A 14,868-nucleotide genomic window follows, 5' to 3' on the forward strand; every position below is an offset into this window, starting at 1 on the left:
TGACCCTCCTTGCCATTGGCACACTCCCTTGCATTCCTCACCCTTGAAGGGTTTGAAAGCCTGGTTGAGGGCATTCCTGTAGCCCCAGTCTCCTCCATGGGCATCTTCCTCCAACCCTCCCCTTGGACACCCCCAAGAGCACCCACACCTACCCACCCCCCATGCACACATGCACCCTGACCCACGAGAGCACCCATCCCCGGATCCCTGCCAGAGGAACTCCACGGCAAAGGAGACTCTTTGCCGTGGCCACCCGCCTCCATGCACCCGAGCATCCCCCGGCGCCACGGCCAGAGGGGACCGCGGCTGCACTGCGTCGCCTGGCGCTCAAGCAGGTCAAAGAAGCACATTTTAGCTACAGAAATCGGGTATTTAAAGATTATAATTGTTTGAAAGGAGACGGGAGGAGAGACTTGGAGCGAAGGATCTGATCTTTCCTGGTGACTGGCTCCGCATTCACCACTGGATTTCTGGTTCACTTTTCGGTTGAGGAATGGACACAGACAAAGCAGATCTGTTGGCTTTGTGTCTTGCACCATCCACCCCTCAACAAACACTTATTGCCCCCTCCCATCCCCCCTTTTCATCACTGTTGTTACCAAAGAAATCGCAAAACCAAAAAACCCAACCACAAAACATCCCCCTCCTTGGGAAGAACCGGTGTCGGTGGACGGTGGGAAAAGAAAAATCCCGGGGATCTGGTGGTGAGATCCATCCCTGGGTGTGAGAAGGGGGAAAACTTCCCCGATGAGATTGAAAAGGGAGAAAATACCCCCCCCCCCCCAACCCCAAAAGAGAGGAATTACCAACAGAAACCACAACCAACTCAACGCCAAGACCGGCAACTCAACCAAAAAAAAGACGCCAGTTTTTTGTTGCTGTTTTTCTTTTTCGTTTGTGCCAATTTACAACCTGCCTTAAAACGGGAATTTCTGGAGCAATGGTACTAAGCTTCAAAACGGTCGTTTCCTCCGAGCTCTCGATGGTGACTTGTGCCATATAAAAAAGCAATCACGAGGCCAAACCCTTACAATCAGCCCTCGGCCCGGCCACCCTGCCAGCTCCCTGCCAGCCTGGGCTGTCCTCAGGAGGAGCAGGAGGTCCAAAGGGGACAGGGAAGAGCCTGGAGAGGCTTGGGGATGGAGAGGGAGGCGAGGTCCCCTCCTTCCCCCCCCACCACTTGGGGGAAAAGAGAGAATCCTCCAAAAAACCAACCGTCAACCAAAAACCAAAGGGGACACTACTGAATTTATGCGGGTAAAATAGTACCATCTGTGTTCTAGTGCTATGGTTTCTTAGATTCACTTTGCTTTGAGAGCAATCAGTTGTGGAACAGGAAGGCACCTTGTTGAAAAGAAGGGTAAAAGGAGAAAGAAAAAAGAAATGGATATGTTCACCAAAAAGAAAAAAAAACAACCCCAAAACCACCCCCCCCCAAAAAAAAACCGAAAAGGAATATATATATATAGGAAAGAAATGACAATAAGAATAAAAGAGAGAAAGGAAAACCCCTGCACATGAAGCCCTGACCGGCCACGGTCACCAGTGGGTTTAGGGGATGTCTTTAAACAAAGAGCTCCTGGGGTAGGTGAGCGGTGGTGGGGTTGGGGGTGTCAGACTGGACACCAAACTAAACCAGTTTATTGCTGGGAAGAGAGGGATGGAGAGAGGGAAGGAGCGGGAAGGGGCAGGTGCCGCAGCGTATTTTGCCAACCACAACCCAAAAAAGCGAATCTCATCCCCCAGGACCCCACTCCCCGCCACTGATTTTTCCCCTGATGTTGTTTCTTCTTGTCTTGTCGTGACATGGTGATGATGGTGGTGGATTCCTGAACACCATCGAGTAGTATTCAAGGGCTGAAAAGCCAGGAAGGGGGCCTTGGTTTGGGAATTGAGAAAAAAAAACCACAACAAAACACACGGAAAAACGAAACAAAACAAAAAATTATAAAAAAAAAAGGGGAAAAAAAAAAAGGAAAAGAAAGAAAAAGAAAAAGGGAAAAAAATAAAAAGAAAGAAAAAAAGAGTAAATGCCACAGGCCCTCAAGGATGCAAAGACATTTCTAGTGAGAACCCGAGAATAAAGGCTACCTCACTTGAGTTTTCAATTTTTGTGATTTGAAAATCACGTCTGATACCAAAGATTTTGTTGCCTTGTCTGGTCTGTGCTGGAAATGCCACTTTCCCTGCTCCCGCGGCCAAGCCGGCCGAGAACCCCCCCTTTCACCCTGGCCGAGAGCCCCTCAGCACCCCCTAAATCCCCCCCCTTCCCCAGCCCCGTGGAGTCCCCAGAGAGCCAGGGAGAAGGCAAGCGAGCGACCCTGGGATGGCAGCGTGGTAGATGAGTGCCTTTTTCTTGTACCAAAGGTGTGTGGCCATTTCTTTGCTCCTCTGCTTTGATCCTAAAGACTCACTATTACCTTAGCTCTCCAAAGGGACAGATTCTGGCATCTCTGTAGGCTTTGGGTGTTGGGATGAAGGAAAGAAACCCAACCCTTTGTCCTAATGGAAGGGAAAGTATCCCCCTTGTCGCCTGCTGTGGGAAAGGTGCTGGCTCCTTGGTGTGCGTCCCCCTCTCAGACATCCCTGTGTCCCTCAACTTGGCATGGTCCCCAGGCTCTCCCCATCCAGCCTTCCCTGCCCCAGGAGCACTGACTTGGTGTCTGGGTCCCTTCTCACTGGGCATCACTCCCAGGGGAAGCGTTTGCTCCGTGTCCTTTGCCAGCCCAGCCTGGCGCGGGGACCTTAAAGAAGCCCACGAGATGAACACATGGGCTTCATCATGGGGTGCTTTAACTCCCTCAGCTCAGACCTGGACTTCAGTTTCCCTTTTTGGTAGCACAGGGAGGGTTCTGGCACTTCTGTCTGGAAAGATGACGGCAGAACTGGTGGGAAGCCTCAGCATGGGGTTTCTCCAAACCCCTCCTTGAGGGGAACAGTTTGGAGCTGCGACACCTTTGAGCACAAACCATTTCCAAGTCCCCACAGGGGCATTTTTGGCTTGTTGGAGGAGACAGGCACCGCCAGGTCCACACCACTCCACCGCTTGGCTTTAGCAAAAGGCAGCGGGAGGATGCACCAGAGAAGATGCTTGTCCACAGCAGTCTCCAGAATGTCTAGTGTAGGAAAGTCCTGGGTTGAATTGTACCTACTTGGTTCAGGCTCCAGCCGAGGTGGCTCCTTTTGAGTTGGACCAACTTGTGCAGAGCAACCCGGGTGACAACAAGCCTAGCCAGGACCCTCATAGGGTGCTTCATGCTGCTGGGCAACCTGACAGAGTAGGTCAGAGCATCCGTATCCCCATGGCTTTCCTGTCCCCCCTCCACACAATTGCCTTGGCCAGCTCTTGCCCGTCCCCGTGGCCCTGCCACCCATCTTCTACCTAATACCCACATGGCTTGTGATACCAAAGACGTTCTCTATGCAGGAGAAAGCCTTCTTTTCCATCCGGCACAGACCTTACAAGCCTTTGACAATGTTCTCTGAAATACCTCAAAATATTTAATGTATAGTTTATGTGATAAAAAAAAAAAAAAAATTACTTAGCTAGTTTTTGGAATTTGTGACTTGAAGCTTTATACTGTTAAATTATAATTTTGCAGAAGACGGCATGTTCTTATTTCTTTGACGAGTTCAGTGGGAGACGTATTGAATGTTAAGGAGAGGAAAGCTGGATAGTTTCATGGTGGAAAGAGAGAAAGAAAGAGAGAAAGATTAAAAAACAAAAAAAAAAAAACCAAAAACCAAAAAAAGGACCCTTGGAGTTTACAGATTTCATATTAAAACAAGTCCTTTTCACAAAAAAAAAGACAAAAAAAAAAAGCAAAAACGAATAACGATGACGAGACCTTTGCGTTCTGATGTGTTCCTTTTCTCTGAGTCATGTCGTACGAGAGTATTTATTATCTGTGTTCTGTGTTCAAATGTAATTTAAAGAAGACAAAAGAAAACAACAAAAAAAAAGACAAAAAAAAGGAAAAAAAAAGATGAATTTGATTTATGCATGAAAAAAATATACTCTTTCTTGAAGTAATGTACTAATTATTGGGGGACGGGGCGGTTGGGTGGGAGCGGGAGGGGACAAACTGCTCTTTTCTCTTTTGTCCATGAGTTTTCGGTTGATGAGGACGTCTCTGCATGGATCATGGTCTTTTCCAACTCATGCAAGCACGGGAGAGTCACCATTTATCCCCCCTCAGTTTCTTCCTTTGCCTCTTTCCTTCCTCAGCTCCTGCTGACGTGGGAAGTGGGGGGCTGCCCCCAGGACCCCCGGGCAGGACGGGGTGCCCGGCACACACGGTAAGGACGTGGGGGACACAGGACCCCAGCGTGTGCACACCCAGTCCCACCCGTGCCATGGGCACTGGCTCCTCTCTGTGCTTTGGGCTTGGTTTTTGGCTCGGTTTGGGTTTTTCTCTTGCTTTATCCAGCTCTGTGGGTCAAATCCTGAGTGCAGATGAGAGGAGAGACAATCAGCCACCGTGACCTGAGCTGGCAAAGCCACAGGGCTCCTCGTGTGCTCTGAGACAAGGGAAACGGCCCCCAGGCACCCCAGAACCTCACCCCATGGCTGAGACCTTTCCAGGTGATGCTCCCAAGTCCCCATCCCTTGGGATGACTTCACAGACCTGCCTCTGCCCTCACCCTGCATAGACAGAGGTGCTGAAGATGGTGCTGCATCAATGCCCAACCGGACCCAGGGATGGACTGGAGTGACTCGTTTCTGAGGCTTTCTTGCCAAGGATGTGATTTAGGATGGAGGCAGCACCCAGCACCCAGGGGCTGCCCCAGAAGGCTTCCCTGTGCCGCCCAGCTCAGCTCTGACCCTGCATGGAGGCACCCACTCTGGTTGAAGGGGGAAGAAGAAGACAACGACTCCTCCAGCCATTGGAAGAGGTCTTGGAGGACCCCAGCCCACCGCAGGTCTCAGGGGATGATGGAAGTTTCCCTGCCTCCCCTAAACAGCCAGGGAGCTTTCTGCCAATGTCCAGAGAGCCCCCCCCGCATCCCCTGTTCCTTCCTTGCCCTGCTCCCTCCTCCTCCTCTCTTTGCTTAGAGGCAACAAGGAGTTACGTCTTCGGAGGTCAGGAGGGTGATGGAGGCCTGGAGGAGGCAGAGGTACCTACCATTACCAAAGCATTTACCTTAACGTGCTGATTCCTTGGCCCTCTCCAGCCTCTTCACCACCCCATCCTTCGCCTCCATCTCTAGAGGTGACCCCAAAGCTCAGCCCAATGTGAGGAAAGAGATCTCAACCTCCTCAGGCCCCACCAAAGTGCCCCCCCCAAAAGAAAGCAGGGTGGTTTTGTGTCTCCTCTCTTGTCTAATGCCGTGCCTTCTTCATGGCCAGCAGTGAGATGCTCAGTACTAGGTGGTGGTGGGAGACATGGGACCCACTGACCAAGGAGCTGGATTTTAGGAAGAGATGATATTTATTCCAGCAGCACCACTCATCTGCTACCAACTCTCCTGCCCTTGGGGGAGCTCTGCATCCCTGCCCTTTTCCTCTTCCCCTCCGTGTCCCATTTCCTCTCTCAAGGCCTTTTCCAGCATGAGAAGCTTTGGTGCTTGGAGGCAAATACCTCGTTTCCAACTACAAGAAGTTCTCACCAGGCTTGGATGCAACCCACAGTCACAAGCCCTTGGATCTCACAGCAACCAGCCGTTTCCATCATGGGTCATGAGCCCAGTGGCTTGGGGAACCCTGGAGAAGCCAAGAGCCGAGCACTCTCCCCTATCCTTTAGCCCACCAGGACTTGCTGGATCACCCACAGGCAGATCTGGCCGTTCCTGCTGCCCACATCAACCAAAATGCCTTGAGGAGCAACTTGCCGTGATACCAAAGATGTTTTTTTCTCTGCAGGTAATGACAATCCAAGCTCTGTCCTAAAGACAATTCTCTCAACCAGGGTCGCCCCTGAAGAGCGTTTTTGTGCTGTGGGGAGCAGGAAAAGAAAAGGGGCCCCAGGGGTGATGGAGAGCGAATGGTCAGGGGGTGAGGAAGAGGAGGGGACCCAGGATCTCCCACCGTGTCCTGCTTCACTTGTGGAAGTTTTCAGGAATTCAGGTAATTTCCTTGCCCCAGGCCCTCTGGTTCTACCTTGAGTGGAAGTTTTCAACCGATGGCTTTTGTGCTTTGAAAACCCACTGTCAGCAGTGGGGCAGTGCTGTCCTCATCCCTCTGGGATCCTAGGGATTCCAGGCCGGGTTATACTCATTGTCACCCCACTACGGCACAGGCAGAGCTGAGCTTTTCCTCCTCTGAGGACATCAGCACAGGGCACGCCAGGAGCTGGCGCTTCTTCATGCCAAGAAATGGCTTTGTAAAAGAAATCCTGTTCCTTTTCCTGAGCATCCGATTCCAGGTGGGGAAGATGCCAGGCGGGACGTGGTCCTGGGCAACGTGATCTAGGTGAAGATGTCCCTGCTCATTGCAGGGATGAGCTTTGGGGGGTCCCTTCCAACCCAAGCCATTCTATGATTCTATTCTATGATTCTAAACCCCTGTCCTCAACCCGCCTTGGCCACCATGGAGGTGCTGGGTTGGCCCCTGCGCTCCCTTTCCCTTGTCTTGGAGCACATGTGCAGCCGGGGCGGTGCAGGCAGCGGCTCTGGGGCTGGCCTTCCAGGCGCTGCCGTGCAGGATCCGGTTCCTCTTTTGTCTGCCTTTGTTTGGGGGTTTGAAGGAGGAGAAATTAAAAATGCAAAGAACAAAATTTTTTTTTGGTTTTTGTTTTTTTTCTTCTTTTTTTTCCCTTAAATTTCTACATAATAAAAAAAAAAAAAAAAGAAATAAATCAGAATAAACCCAGCCAGGAAGAATCTGCAGCCTCAGGTTTGCCAGTCCAGAAAACACTGCTCATTGATCTGCATAGCAATAGGTGACGCTCGTCCTCATCCCACACAGACTGAGGGCCTCATCTCTTGAGTTTTTCAATGACTTTTTCCTTCTAATGACATCGATTTCTTTCTGTTGGGTTCTTTTCGCTGCTGCTTTATCGTTACTCTCATGGGATAGGTTTTGCTCTCCAGCGAAATGCAATTGTTACTCCTCTGTGTCTTGCAACTATATTTGTTAAAGCTATTTGCAAACGTTAAAAAATGAAAATATTACTACTAATAATAAAAAGTCTTATGTGTCAGGCACTTTATCCAAACTGTGCTGTGTGCTCTGGAGTTTGTTCCTTGTTCTTTGCAATGACTCGCGCAGGGGAAGCTATCAGGAAGCTCAAACTCCAGCCTACTGACAGGTTTTACAAGAGGACAAAAAGGAATGACTCTCTATTTGTTCATCCTCTACTGGTCATGACTGTGTTGTATTTCTGCAGCTTTCTGTTTCTTCAATAAATTATTTTCTAGTCATTCACATGGCGTGAGTGTTGTGTGCCATGGGTCAGCTCCCTGCAACGCAGCTCCATTCCTTGCCCTAGGCCTGCCCCGAGAGCATCAGGGAGTAGATTTGGGGATCATGCCCAGGCAGCTGGGAAAGGTTCCTTTCCCCCCCCATAGTTTTCCATCTGGTATTTGCAGGGGTGAAAGCATTCCTAGGGGAAGCCTCAGACACTTTCATTTCTTGGCAGCATCCAGCAGCCTTTGGCCGGAGCCCAAAATAAACACTTTAATTCGCCCAAACTGGGTGCAGATGAGGCCAAAGCACTTGTCAAACAAACCCATCAGGGCATGTGTGCCGCAGGCAGGTCCAAGCCCCCCTGGCTGATGGAATTACCTCTCTTTTGATCCCAGTATCACGTCCCGCCGTGTGTTTTGCCATGGCACCAAGTGCTGGCAGGTCGCAAAGAGCTGGTGGCGCGCACAGATGGACCCACAGGACCTTTCTGCGCAGCTTTGTTGGTGGGGTAGCAGGGATTTGCAGGAGACAAGAGAAAAGCTGGAGTTCCTTTAATTATAAAATAAGAGCAATAAAGAGGGTGATCCAGTCACGGGTCACTTGCTCACACCCAGCGTCTCCAGCAGTTGCTGCTGATGTCCCCACTGTGGAGCCCTGCAGCTCCCATCCCTCTGGGCAGAGCTGGTGAATGTCACCCCAGTGCTCCGCCCTCCCCTCAACAGCACTTTGCAGGGCCTGTGGGCACAAGCTGTCCCTGGAGATGGGGATATCAGTCCCATGGGAGTGGGGCATGGCGCACAGCAGACACCACCACTCATGCAGGGATAGCAAAGACAAGGAGGTGGAGATCATAGAATCATGCAATGGTTTGGTTTGAAGGGACCTTAAAGCTCCTCCAGCTCCAACCCCTGCCACGGGCAGGGACCCCTTCCACTGGAGCAGCTTGCTCCAAGCCCCTGTGTCCAACCTGGCCTTGAACACTGCCAGGGATGGGGCAGCACCTCAGCATCCTCACAGATGGTGGGCAGCGATGAGGAGAGGCTGCTGGAAGCCAGGCTACTCTGCTGGGCTGATGCATGTGAATGCCACGGGCACCAGAACCAGCCCGATGTGCGTGGCAGAGGTTGGTTGCTTTCTGTACAGGCTGTAACACACCCGGTGTGGAGCAGACAGAGCTGCTGGCAGGACACGTCCCAGAGTTTAGTGCCTGGAGCAGCAGCCCCCCAGGCTGGTCCAGCCCCTCCGCATCCGTAGGAGCTGCCCCTGGCTTCAAACCCATCTAAATGAGATTGGAAAATGCACCTTGACAGCACCTCCCACCCCAGCACAGGGGGAGGTTGATGCTGCCAGGGCACCCTACGGCGAGGGGCTGGGGGGGGACGACAAAGCCCAGGTTTGCATCTCTGGATGCAGGAGACCGGGGCGAGCAGCCCCAGCCCGCAGGCTGTCCCCGCGGGTGATGAGCCCGGCGTAGCCCTCCTGGTGGGAGAAGGCGTAGCTGGAGCGGCGGTGGAAGGAGCCACGGGGGACGTGGGCACGCAGCTCCACCGAGGGCTCCGGCGCCTGCTTTGCCTTCAAGCGGGTCTTCTGCAAGGAGATGAGGAGATCAGGGCTGTGGCCACCCCCCAGGCAAACCCTCACCCCAAGGGGGGATGTGCAGGGGTGCCCTCCACCAAGGCACGGTTTGGCTCCCGGCTCCACCATGAGCTGAGTTGCCACGAGGGGATGCGCACCATAGGAACACTCCTGGGGTCTTCAAAGCTGCTGGAGCTCTGGAGCACATTCTCAACCCCTGCTCTTATCTGGGACCTCTTTGTACCACCAGAAGGGTATAAACCCATAACCCACATGGGAATGAGCTCTGTGAAGGCTGGGGGTGGTACCAAAACCTGCTCCAGACCCCAGTGCCTCCTAATTGGCAGGTCAAGGGAGTCCTGGAAGCCAGTTCCAGACTTGGGCACCAGTGGCATGAGCAGCCACCACCAGGTGAGTGGTGCCACCAAGGAGAGGTGACACGTCCTGGCTGGCTGGCTTCCCTGCAGAACAGCCCCAGAGCCCTCCCCGTGCCATCCCCATCAGCCCTCACCTGCTGGATGGTGGTTTTGCCTGCCATGGTGTGGTACAGGTGGATGGTCAGTGAGGGGATAGTGTTCACCACCAGGGACAGCAGGACCACGAGCAGGACGTAGGGGTCGGTCAGGGCGTTCCGGGTGGCATCTGTTAGTGCAAGAAGGTGGTGGGTGATGCTTAAGTAGGGAAGGTGGAGAGCACAGAGGGAACGACTGTCGGGGGACAGGCCCACACCCATGAAGGTATCAAAGGGTCTAAAGAGGAGATGGCACCTAAACTGGAGTCAGAAATCAAGACAGCCGGATCAAGAAGTTGTGATGGAGAGAGGATCTACCAGGTGGGAAACAGCTTGTAGTACCAAGGCATCTGACCTGGGAAGCAGAAGATGGCAGGGGCTATCCTGAAGGCACCGATGCTTTGGGTCAAGAAGGAGAAGAGGCAGAAGAGCAGCAGGCTGGCAGCGACCATCACAAAGGACAGCACCGTCCAGAACTTCGTGTCCAGGATGAACTGTAGTGACAAGGGCAGAGCGCACAGCGTCCAATGGGGATCCTCTTCCATTCAGTCCCAGGTTCCTCCCCAGCCCCAAGGGAGGTCACCCCCCAACCACAAAGCTGCTGGGGATGGTGTCAGAGAGCCCAGGGGCCAGATGGGGAAGGGCAGGGGGGTGCTCACCTCCATGAGGACCGACAGCAGCGCTGACGTGGCCACCGTGACAGCAAAGGACTCGTAGTCACCAACAGCCTTGCTGCCCACATGGTCCCTGAAGGCCCAGAACGCGATGTAGAAGCTGGCGAGCGAGGTGCTGACCCCGTGCAGGAGGGTGATGCCGAAGACGCGGTAGTTGAAGAGCTCATCCTGCTGCCCGACCACGTAGAGCTCAGGGAACTCCAGGCTCTTCTTGGCACTCACGTCCTGCCGAGAAGGCACCAAGCATCACCCTCCCCGCCACACTGGGAAGCAGGATTGGGCCCACCCCATGCAACACCCGCTACAGGAATGCTGCTGTGGGTCCCTACACGCGGTTCCTGTGGGGTGATGGGGTAAGCTCCAAATGCCCATTGAGCTGCTTGATCCTGTGTCCCAGCATAAAAAGCCATGCAAATGGGGTGGAACAACTGCCAGGCTGACTCACACCCACTGAGGATGCAGCCTCCAGGCACAGGGGCTGGATGCAGCCCGGTGAACCCATACCTGCTCCAAAAGGCCCATGGACAGCACAGGGTAGGCGGTGTAGAAAATGTTGTAGAGCGCAAGGAACCAGCCCTCATACAGGGGCTAGAAGGGAAAAGAAAGCAGCCGTGAGAGCAGTGGTGCTTTGAAAGGACTCCCAAAAGATGCCCAGGCACCAGGGGCGAGCCCAGGAGATCCAAACTCTGTGGAAATCCCCATGGACTTGCCCCAAGTTCTGCATCAGCCCCACATTGTCTGTGGACTGTGGGACCATGCTACAGATGGAGATGGGGGGGGGCTGGAGCCACACGGTGGTGGTCAAGGTACACTGATGGCCTTTGGGATAAAAGCTCCCATTTTGGAGGAAACCAGCTAAATGCACATGGGATCTCTCCCTGCATCTTTCTGACACTGAGCTGCAGCTCATCAGGACATCCCAAACCTCCATCCAAAAGGCTGCTTTTCCCAATCCAGTCAGGTAAAAGGCACATGCCCAGTTGTAACTCAGCCACGCAGCCCCCACGAATCGGACAGTCCAATACCAGGGCAAGGGAGAAAGGGGACCAGGGTGGTGATGTGCCCACCAGGCAGTACCAGGCACGAGACCTGCATGGGATCCTCTGCGGAGGGGTTGAAGCACCGATGGGACGGATGCAACCCCTGCTGATGGCTTCATTCCTCACCTGAGCCGTGAATCCACTGTGGAAAGCGAACCAGACCTGGGCCATGAGGCCGGCGAAGGTCTTGTAGAAGAAGCAGCGCAGGAACTTGCAGATGCGGAGGTAAGCCCAGCGGCCATGGACGAGCAGGAGGCGCTGGAGGTAGGAGAACTGCGCCAGGGCATAGTCGCTGCACTGCACGGCTTGTGCGCCCTCCAGCCCATTGATGCCCACCCCGATGTCGGCGGCTGCAGAGGACAGGAGGGGGTGAAAGGCAGGCGAGGAGGTTTTGGGGGAGTTGGGTGCTTGGTTTCCCTGCTGAGGAGCAGAGGGTGAATCCAGTGGTGATGGGCAAAGGGAAGAAGCCCCCTTTATCACATCCCCCAGGAGCAATGTGCCAGGCATGGCTGGGTGAGCGAAGAGCTCAGTGCCATGTCAGGGCTGCTGGAGAAGGGCAGGGATGTCTCTGCCTGCTGCACAGATGGGGGCTGGAAGTTTCATTCATCAAAGCAAGTGGTCCACCTTGCTCTTGTCCCAGGCTGGTCCCGTGCCTCTCCCACCCTCCCAGCACAGCATCAAGGGGGTTCCTCTCCCAGCTCCTCGCCTCAAAGGAGGTGGTGAGGTGATGGAGATGGCACATGGGGTACCACCACTTCCCACCAGTGGGATGCACCGGCTGAACCCCACACTCCCCCCTGCCCCGAGCCTCACTTTTGATCATGTTGACGTCGTTGGCCCCATCCCCGATGGCCAGGGTGATGGCTTTCTTGTGCTTCTTCACCAGCTGCACCATGAGGGCTTTCTGCTTGGGGGTCACCCTGCAGCAAATCACTGCCTGGCAGCTGGTGGCCAGGTCCACGAAGGCCTTCTCCACCAGACTGCCCTGCAGCTCTGAGCCCGCAGCCCTGCAGCAAGGCAGCCGCTGCCACAGCCTCCGCTCCTCCTTCAGCACCTCTCCCGTGTGGAGGATTTTGTCCTTAGGGAAGAGCACAATGGTTGGGACCTCACTCGTAGCGTTCATAGCGTGAAACACCCCCCCCCCCCCCCAAGCTCTTCAGTGATCCTCTTAAATCTTGTAGATGCTACAAGAAAGTGACCCCCAGTTCATCACACAGCAGGCACTGTGACCAGGAGACCAGTTCGTCCCAGCATCATGGGAAGCCTGGGGAGCTGATGCCAACATGCCTCATCCCACGAGACCGACTGGAGCAGTGTGACTGAAGCCCCCCAACACCAAGGGATGGGTACAAAGTTGTCGCCCTCTCCCCTCTTCATTCCCCAGCCCAAAATGGGCTTTCCCTACCCTTTGGGAAGGACGCCCATCACATCCTGGTGCCACCCAGCACCAGGGCACAAACAGCACAGGCTGGGCAGAGCACAGAGCATCCAAGTGCCACCTTACCAGGAAGTCCCCACTGATGATGAGCGCTCTCTTCTTGTGCTGTGAAGCCTTGAGGTGCTGCTGGGAGAGGCGGCTGCTGGACTGGGCTTCCCCATTGCCACTGGAGTTGTTGTTGCTGACCCAGTGAGCCTCAAGGATCTCACTGCGTGAGGAAGGGGGGGGGAGAAGAGCTGAGGGCTGGGACCTGCAGTTGGCTTTTGCCATTGTAAAGACAGCGCCGGGAAGATGTTCCCAGTGGTGGGAATAGGGGGGGGGCAGAGAGGGGGTCCCAAGGGCTCACTGCCCTCAGAAGTCAGCCTCTGTCCCTGTGGTTTAGAGGCTGGAGAGGCAGCTTGGGCAAAGCCTGCCAGGGAGGCCAGTGCTGTAGGAGCAGGAACAGATGGGAAGCCTGGAAAAGCATCAGGGACACCCAGGCTGGGACAGGGAAGGAGAAGCATCTCTGGCAGAGTTGAGCTCTGCCCAAATCCTGTGCCCTCAAGGGGTCTTCAGCAGGGACAACAACAACATCCGGAACCAGGAGGTCACAGCTCCTCACCTGACCTCCTTCTCCTCCAGGATCTCCATGTCATCCGTGAGCAGCTTGCACGCGTAGCCGATGTTCATGGCAGTCTCTGCAACACGCAGGGGGCAGTGGCCACTGGTGCTGCCTCCTCCACCGCAGGGACAAGAGCCCTTGGTGGGCAGCAGCCCCTGGGGGCTCTGCTCCAGCTCTGAGCCATCGCAGATGCTTCCCCTGCCTCAGTTTCCCCATGGGTGATATGATGTGTGGGACATCGGCTGTGTACCAAAGGGAACAGCAGGCCCTGGCTGCTGCCCAGCCCCAGGGTCTCATCTCTGGTCGTGGTTAGGGGAGAAGCTGAAACGCGTTGGTTGCTTCCACTGACCTCGCTTGTCTCCCGTCAGCACCCACACTTTGATGTTGCCCAGTTTCAGCAGCTGGATGGTTTCAGGGACTCCATCTTGCAGCTTGTCCTCAATGGCTGTGGCCCCGAGCAGCTGGAAGGAGGGCGAGTATGGGGCAGGACAAGACACAGAGGTGGGAATTACTCCTGGATCCAACCAGGAGGCCGTGCCCAAGGGTGGACACGACCCAAGAGGTACCTAACCCAGTGCATGTCACAAAGTCACCCCTGGCGCAGAGCTCCCTGCCAGGGGATGGGTGTTGGGTTGGACACTTCACCCCCCTCATTCCAGAGGGCTGAGCCCCACGCTCCTGCCCTGGGTGGGACCAGCGCAGCCGGTTCCTCACAACCCTCAGCCTCATCCCACCTGCAGGTTCTGCTCCATCTCCTCGTACAGCTTGTCCAGCTCCCGCGCGCGGCCCTGCAGCAGGATGCTGGCCTCACGGTGCCTCCTGCTCCAGTCGCTGTACTCGACCTCGCTCACCTCCTTACAGGCCAGGCACAAAGTCCGCAGCGTCTCCTCTGCAAAGCGCTGCAGAGGTGGGACATGAGGGCTCCCTTCCCTCAGCCCCTGGACCAGGGCATCACCCCAGCCGGCCGCGATGCTCCCATGGGCAGAGCCAGAGGACCTGAGGGGCTCCCTCTGGGCTCTGACCTGCTCCCATCCTACAGCATCCGCGTGAGCATCCTTGCCATGAGCACGCAGAACACTGAAGGGGGGTTTGATGCCCTCTTAGCCCCTGTCCCATATGCCCATGTGAGGCTCTTAGAGCAGAAGGAAGGAAGAAAGACCAAACTCCTGAGGCAAGGGGGACAAGGGCCTCCAGGACACCCAGCCCAGCAGGGAGACCAGCCCTTTCCACCCCAGGCTGGCGTGGGACTCACATCCAGCGCCCTCTCGGTGAAGGTCTCATTGGGCCCTCTGCTCTGCAGTCTCTCCAGGATGACCGTGTCAGCCCCCTTGGTGTAGAGACGGATTGTGCCCTGGGGGTCCCGCACTGGGAGGGAGGGGAATGACAGCTTAGCTACCCAGAGAGATGACTCCCACCCATCGCTGTCCCCGTGCCATGGCCCTGCTGCAGAAGGCATCACAGTGCACACTGGTGCCTCTCTACCTATGGTTGTAGGAAGCACAGGAATTCCCCCATATCTACACCATCACAAGGCAGGATCAGGCCTCAAGGGCTGTCAGTTCCTCACACACCTCCTCTGAGCCCCTGCTTTGCTCACTCTCAGCTGCTTAAACCCTTCTTGGTTACCTACCCCAAGGTATGAGGGAGAGCAAAACCATAGGGATGACCAGGACAATCCTTA

At 54.9% G+C, this 14,868-nt stretch overlaps 1 protein-coding gene across 1 annotated transcript in view; it reads right to left on the reverse strand.

Moving 5' to 3' along the window:
* ATP8B3 (ATPase phospholipid transporting 8B3) overlaps positions 1 to 14,868 on the reverse strand; it is a 36,953-nt gene that overhangs the window by 9,823 nt on the left and 12,262 nt on the right. Inside the window, exons 17-28 of the mRNA XM_061466755.1 lie at positions 14,440 to 14,552; positions 13,922 to 14,086; positions 13,537 to 13,648; positions 13,188 to 13,263; positions 12,653 to 12,794; positions 11,962 to 12,226; positions 11,275 to 11,498; positions 10,613 to 10,696; positions 10,094 to 10,333; positions 9,790 to 9,928; positions 9,435 to 9,565; positions 8,350 to 8,935 (exon numbers count right to left, since the gene is read on the reverse strand). Of these exons, the coding sequence (XP_061322739.1) occupies positions 8,705 to 8,935; positions 9,435 to 9,565; positions 9,790 to 9,928; positions 10,094 to 10,333; positions 10,613 to 10,696; positions 11,275 to 11,498; positions 11,962 to 12,226; positions 12,653 to 12,794; positions 13,188 to 13,263; positions 13,537 to 13,648; positions 13,922 to 14,086; positions 14,440 to 14,552 (1,922 nt within the window). The 3' untranslated portion in view covers positions 8,350 to 8,704. The remainder of the gene's footprint in view (positions 1 to 8,349; positions 8,936 to 9,434; positions 9,566 to 9,789; positions 9,929 to 10,093; positions 10,334 to 10,612; positions 10,697 to 11,274; positions 11,499 to 11,961; positions 12,227 to 12,652; positions 12,795 to 13,187; positions 13,264 to 13,536; positions 13,649 to 13,921; positions 14,087 to 14,439; positions 14,553 to 14,868) is intronic.

Source organism: Pezoporus flaviventris, unplaced genomic scaffold (genome assembly GCF_033815535.1).
Source record: "Pezoporus flaviventris isolate CSIRO_AGI_PZ_B2104156 unplaced genomic scaffold, CSIRO_AGI_Pfla_v1 ptg000043l, whole genome shotgun sequence".
Lineage (NCBI taxonomy): Eukaryota > Metazoa > Chordata > Aves > Psittaciformes > Psittacidae > Pezoporus > Pezoporus flaviventris.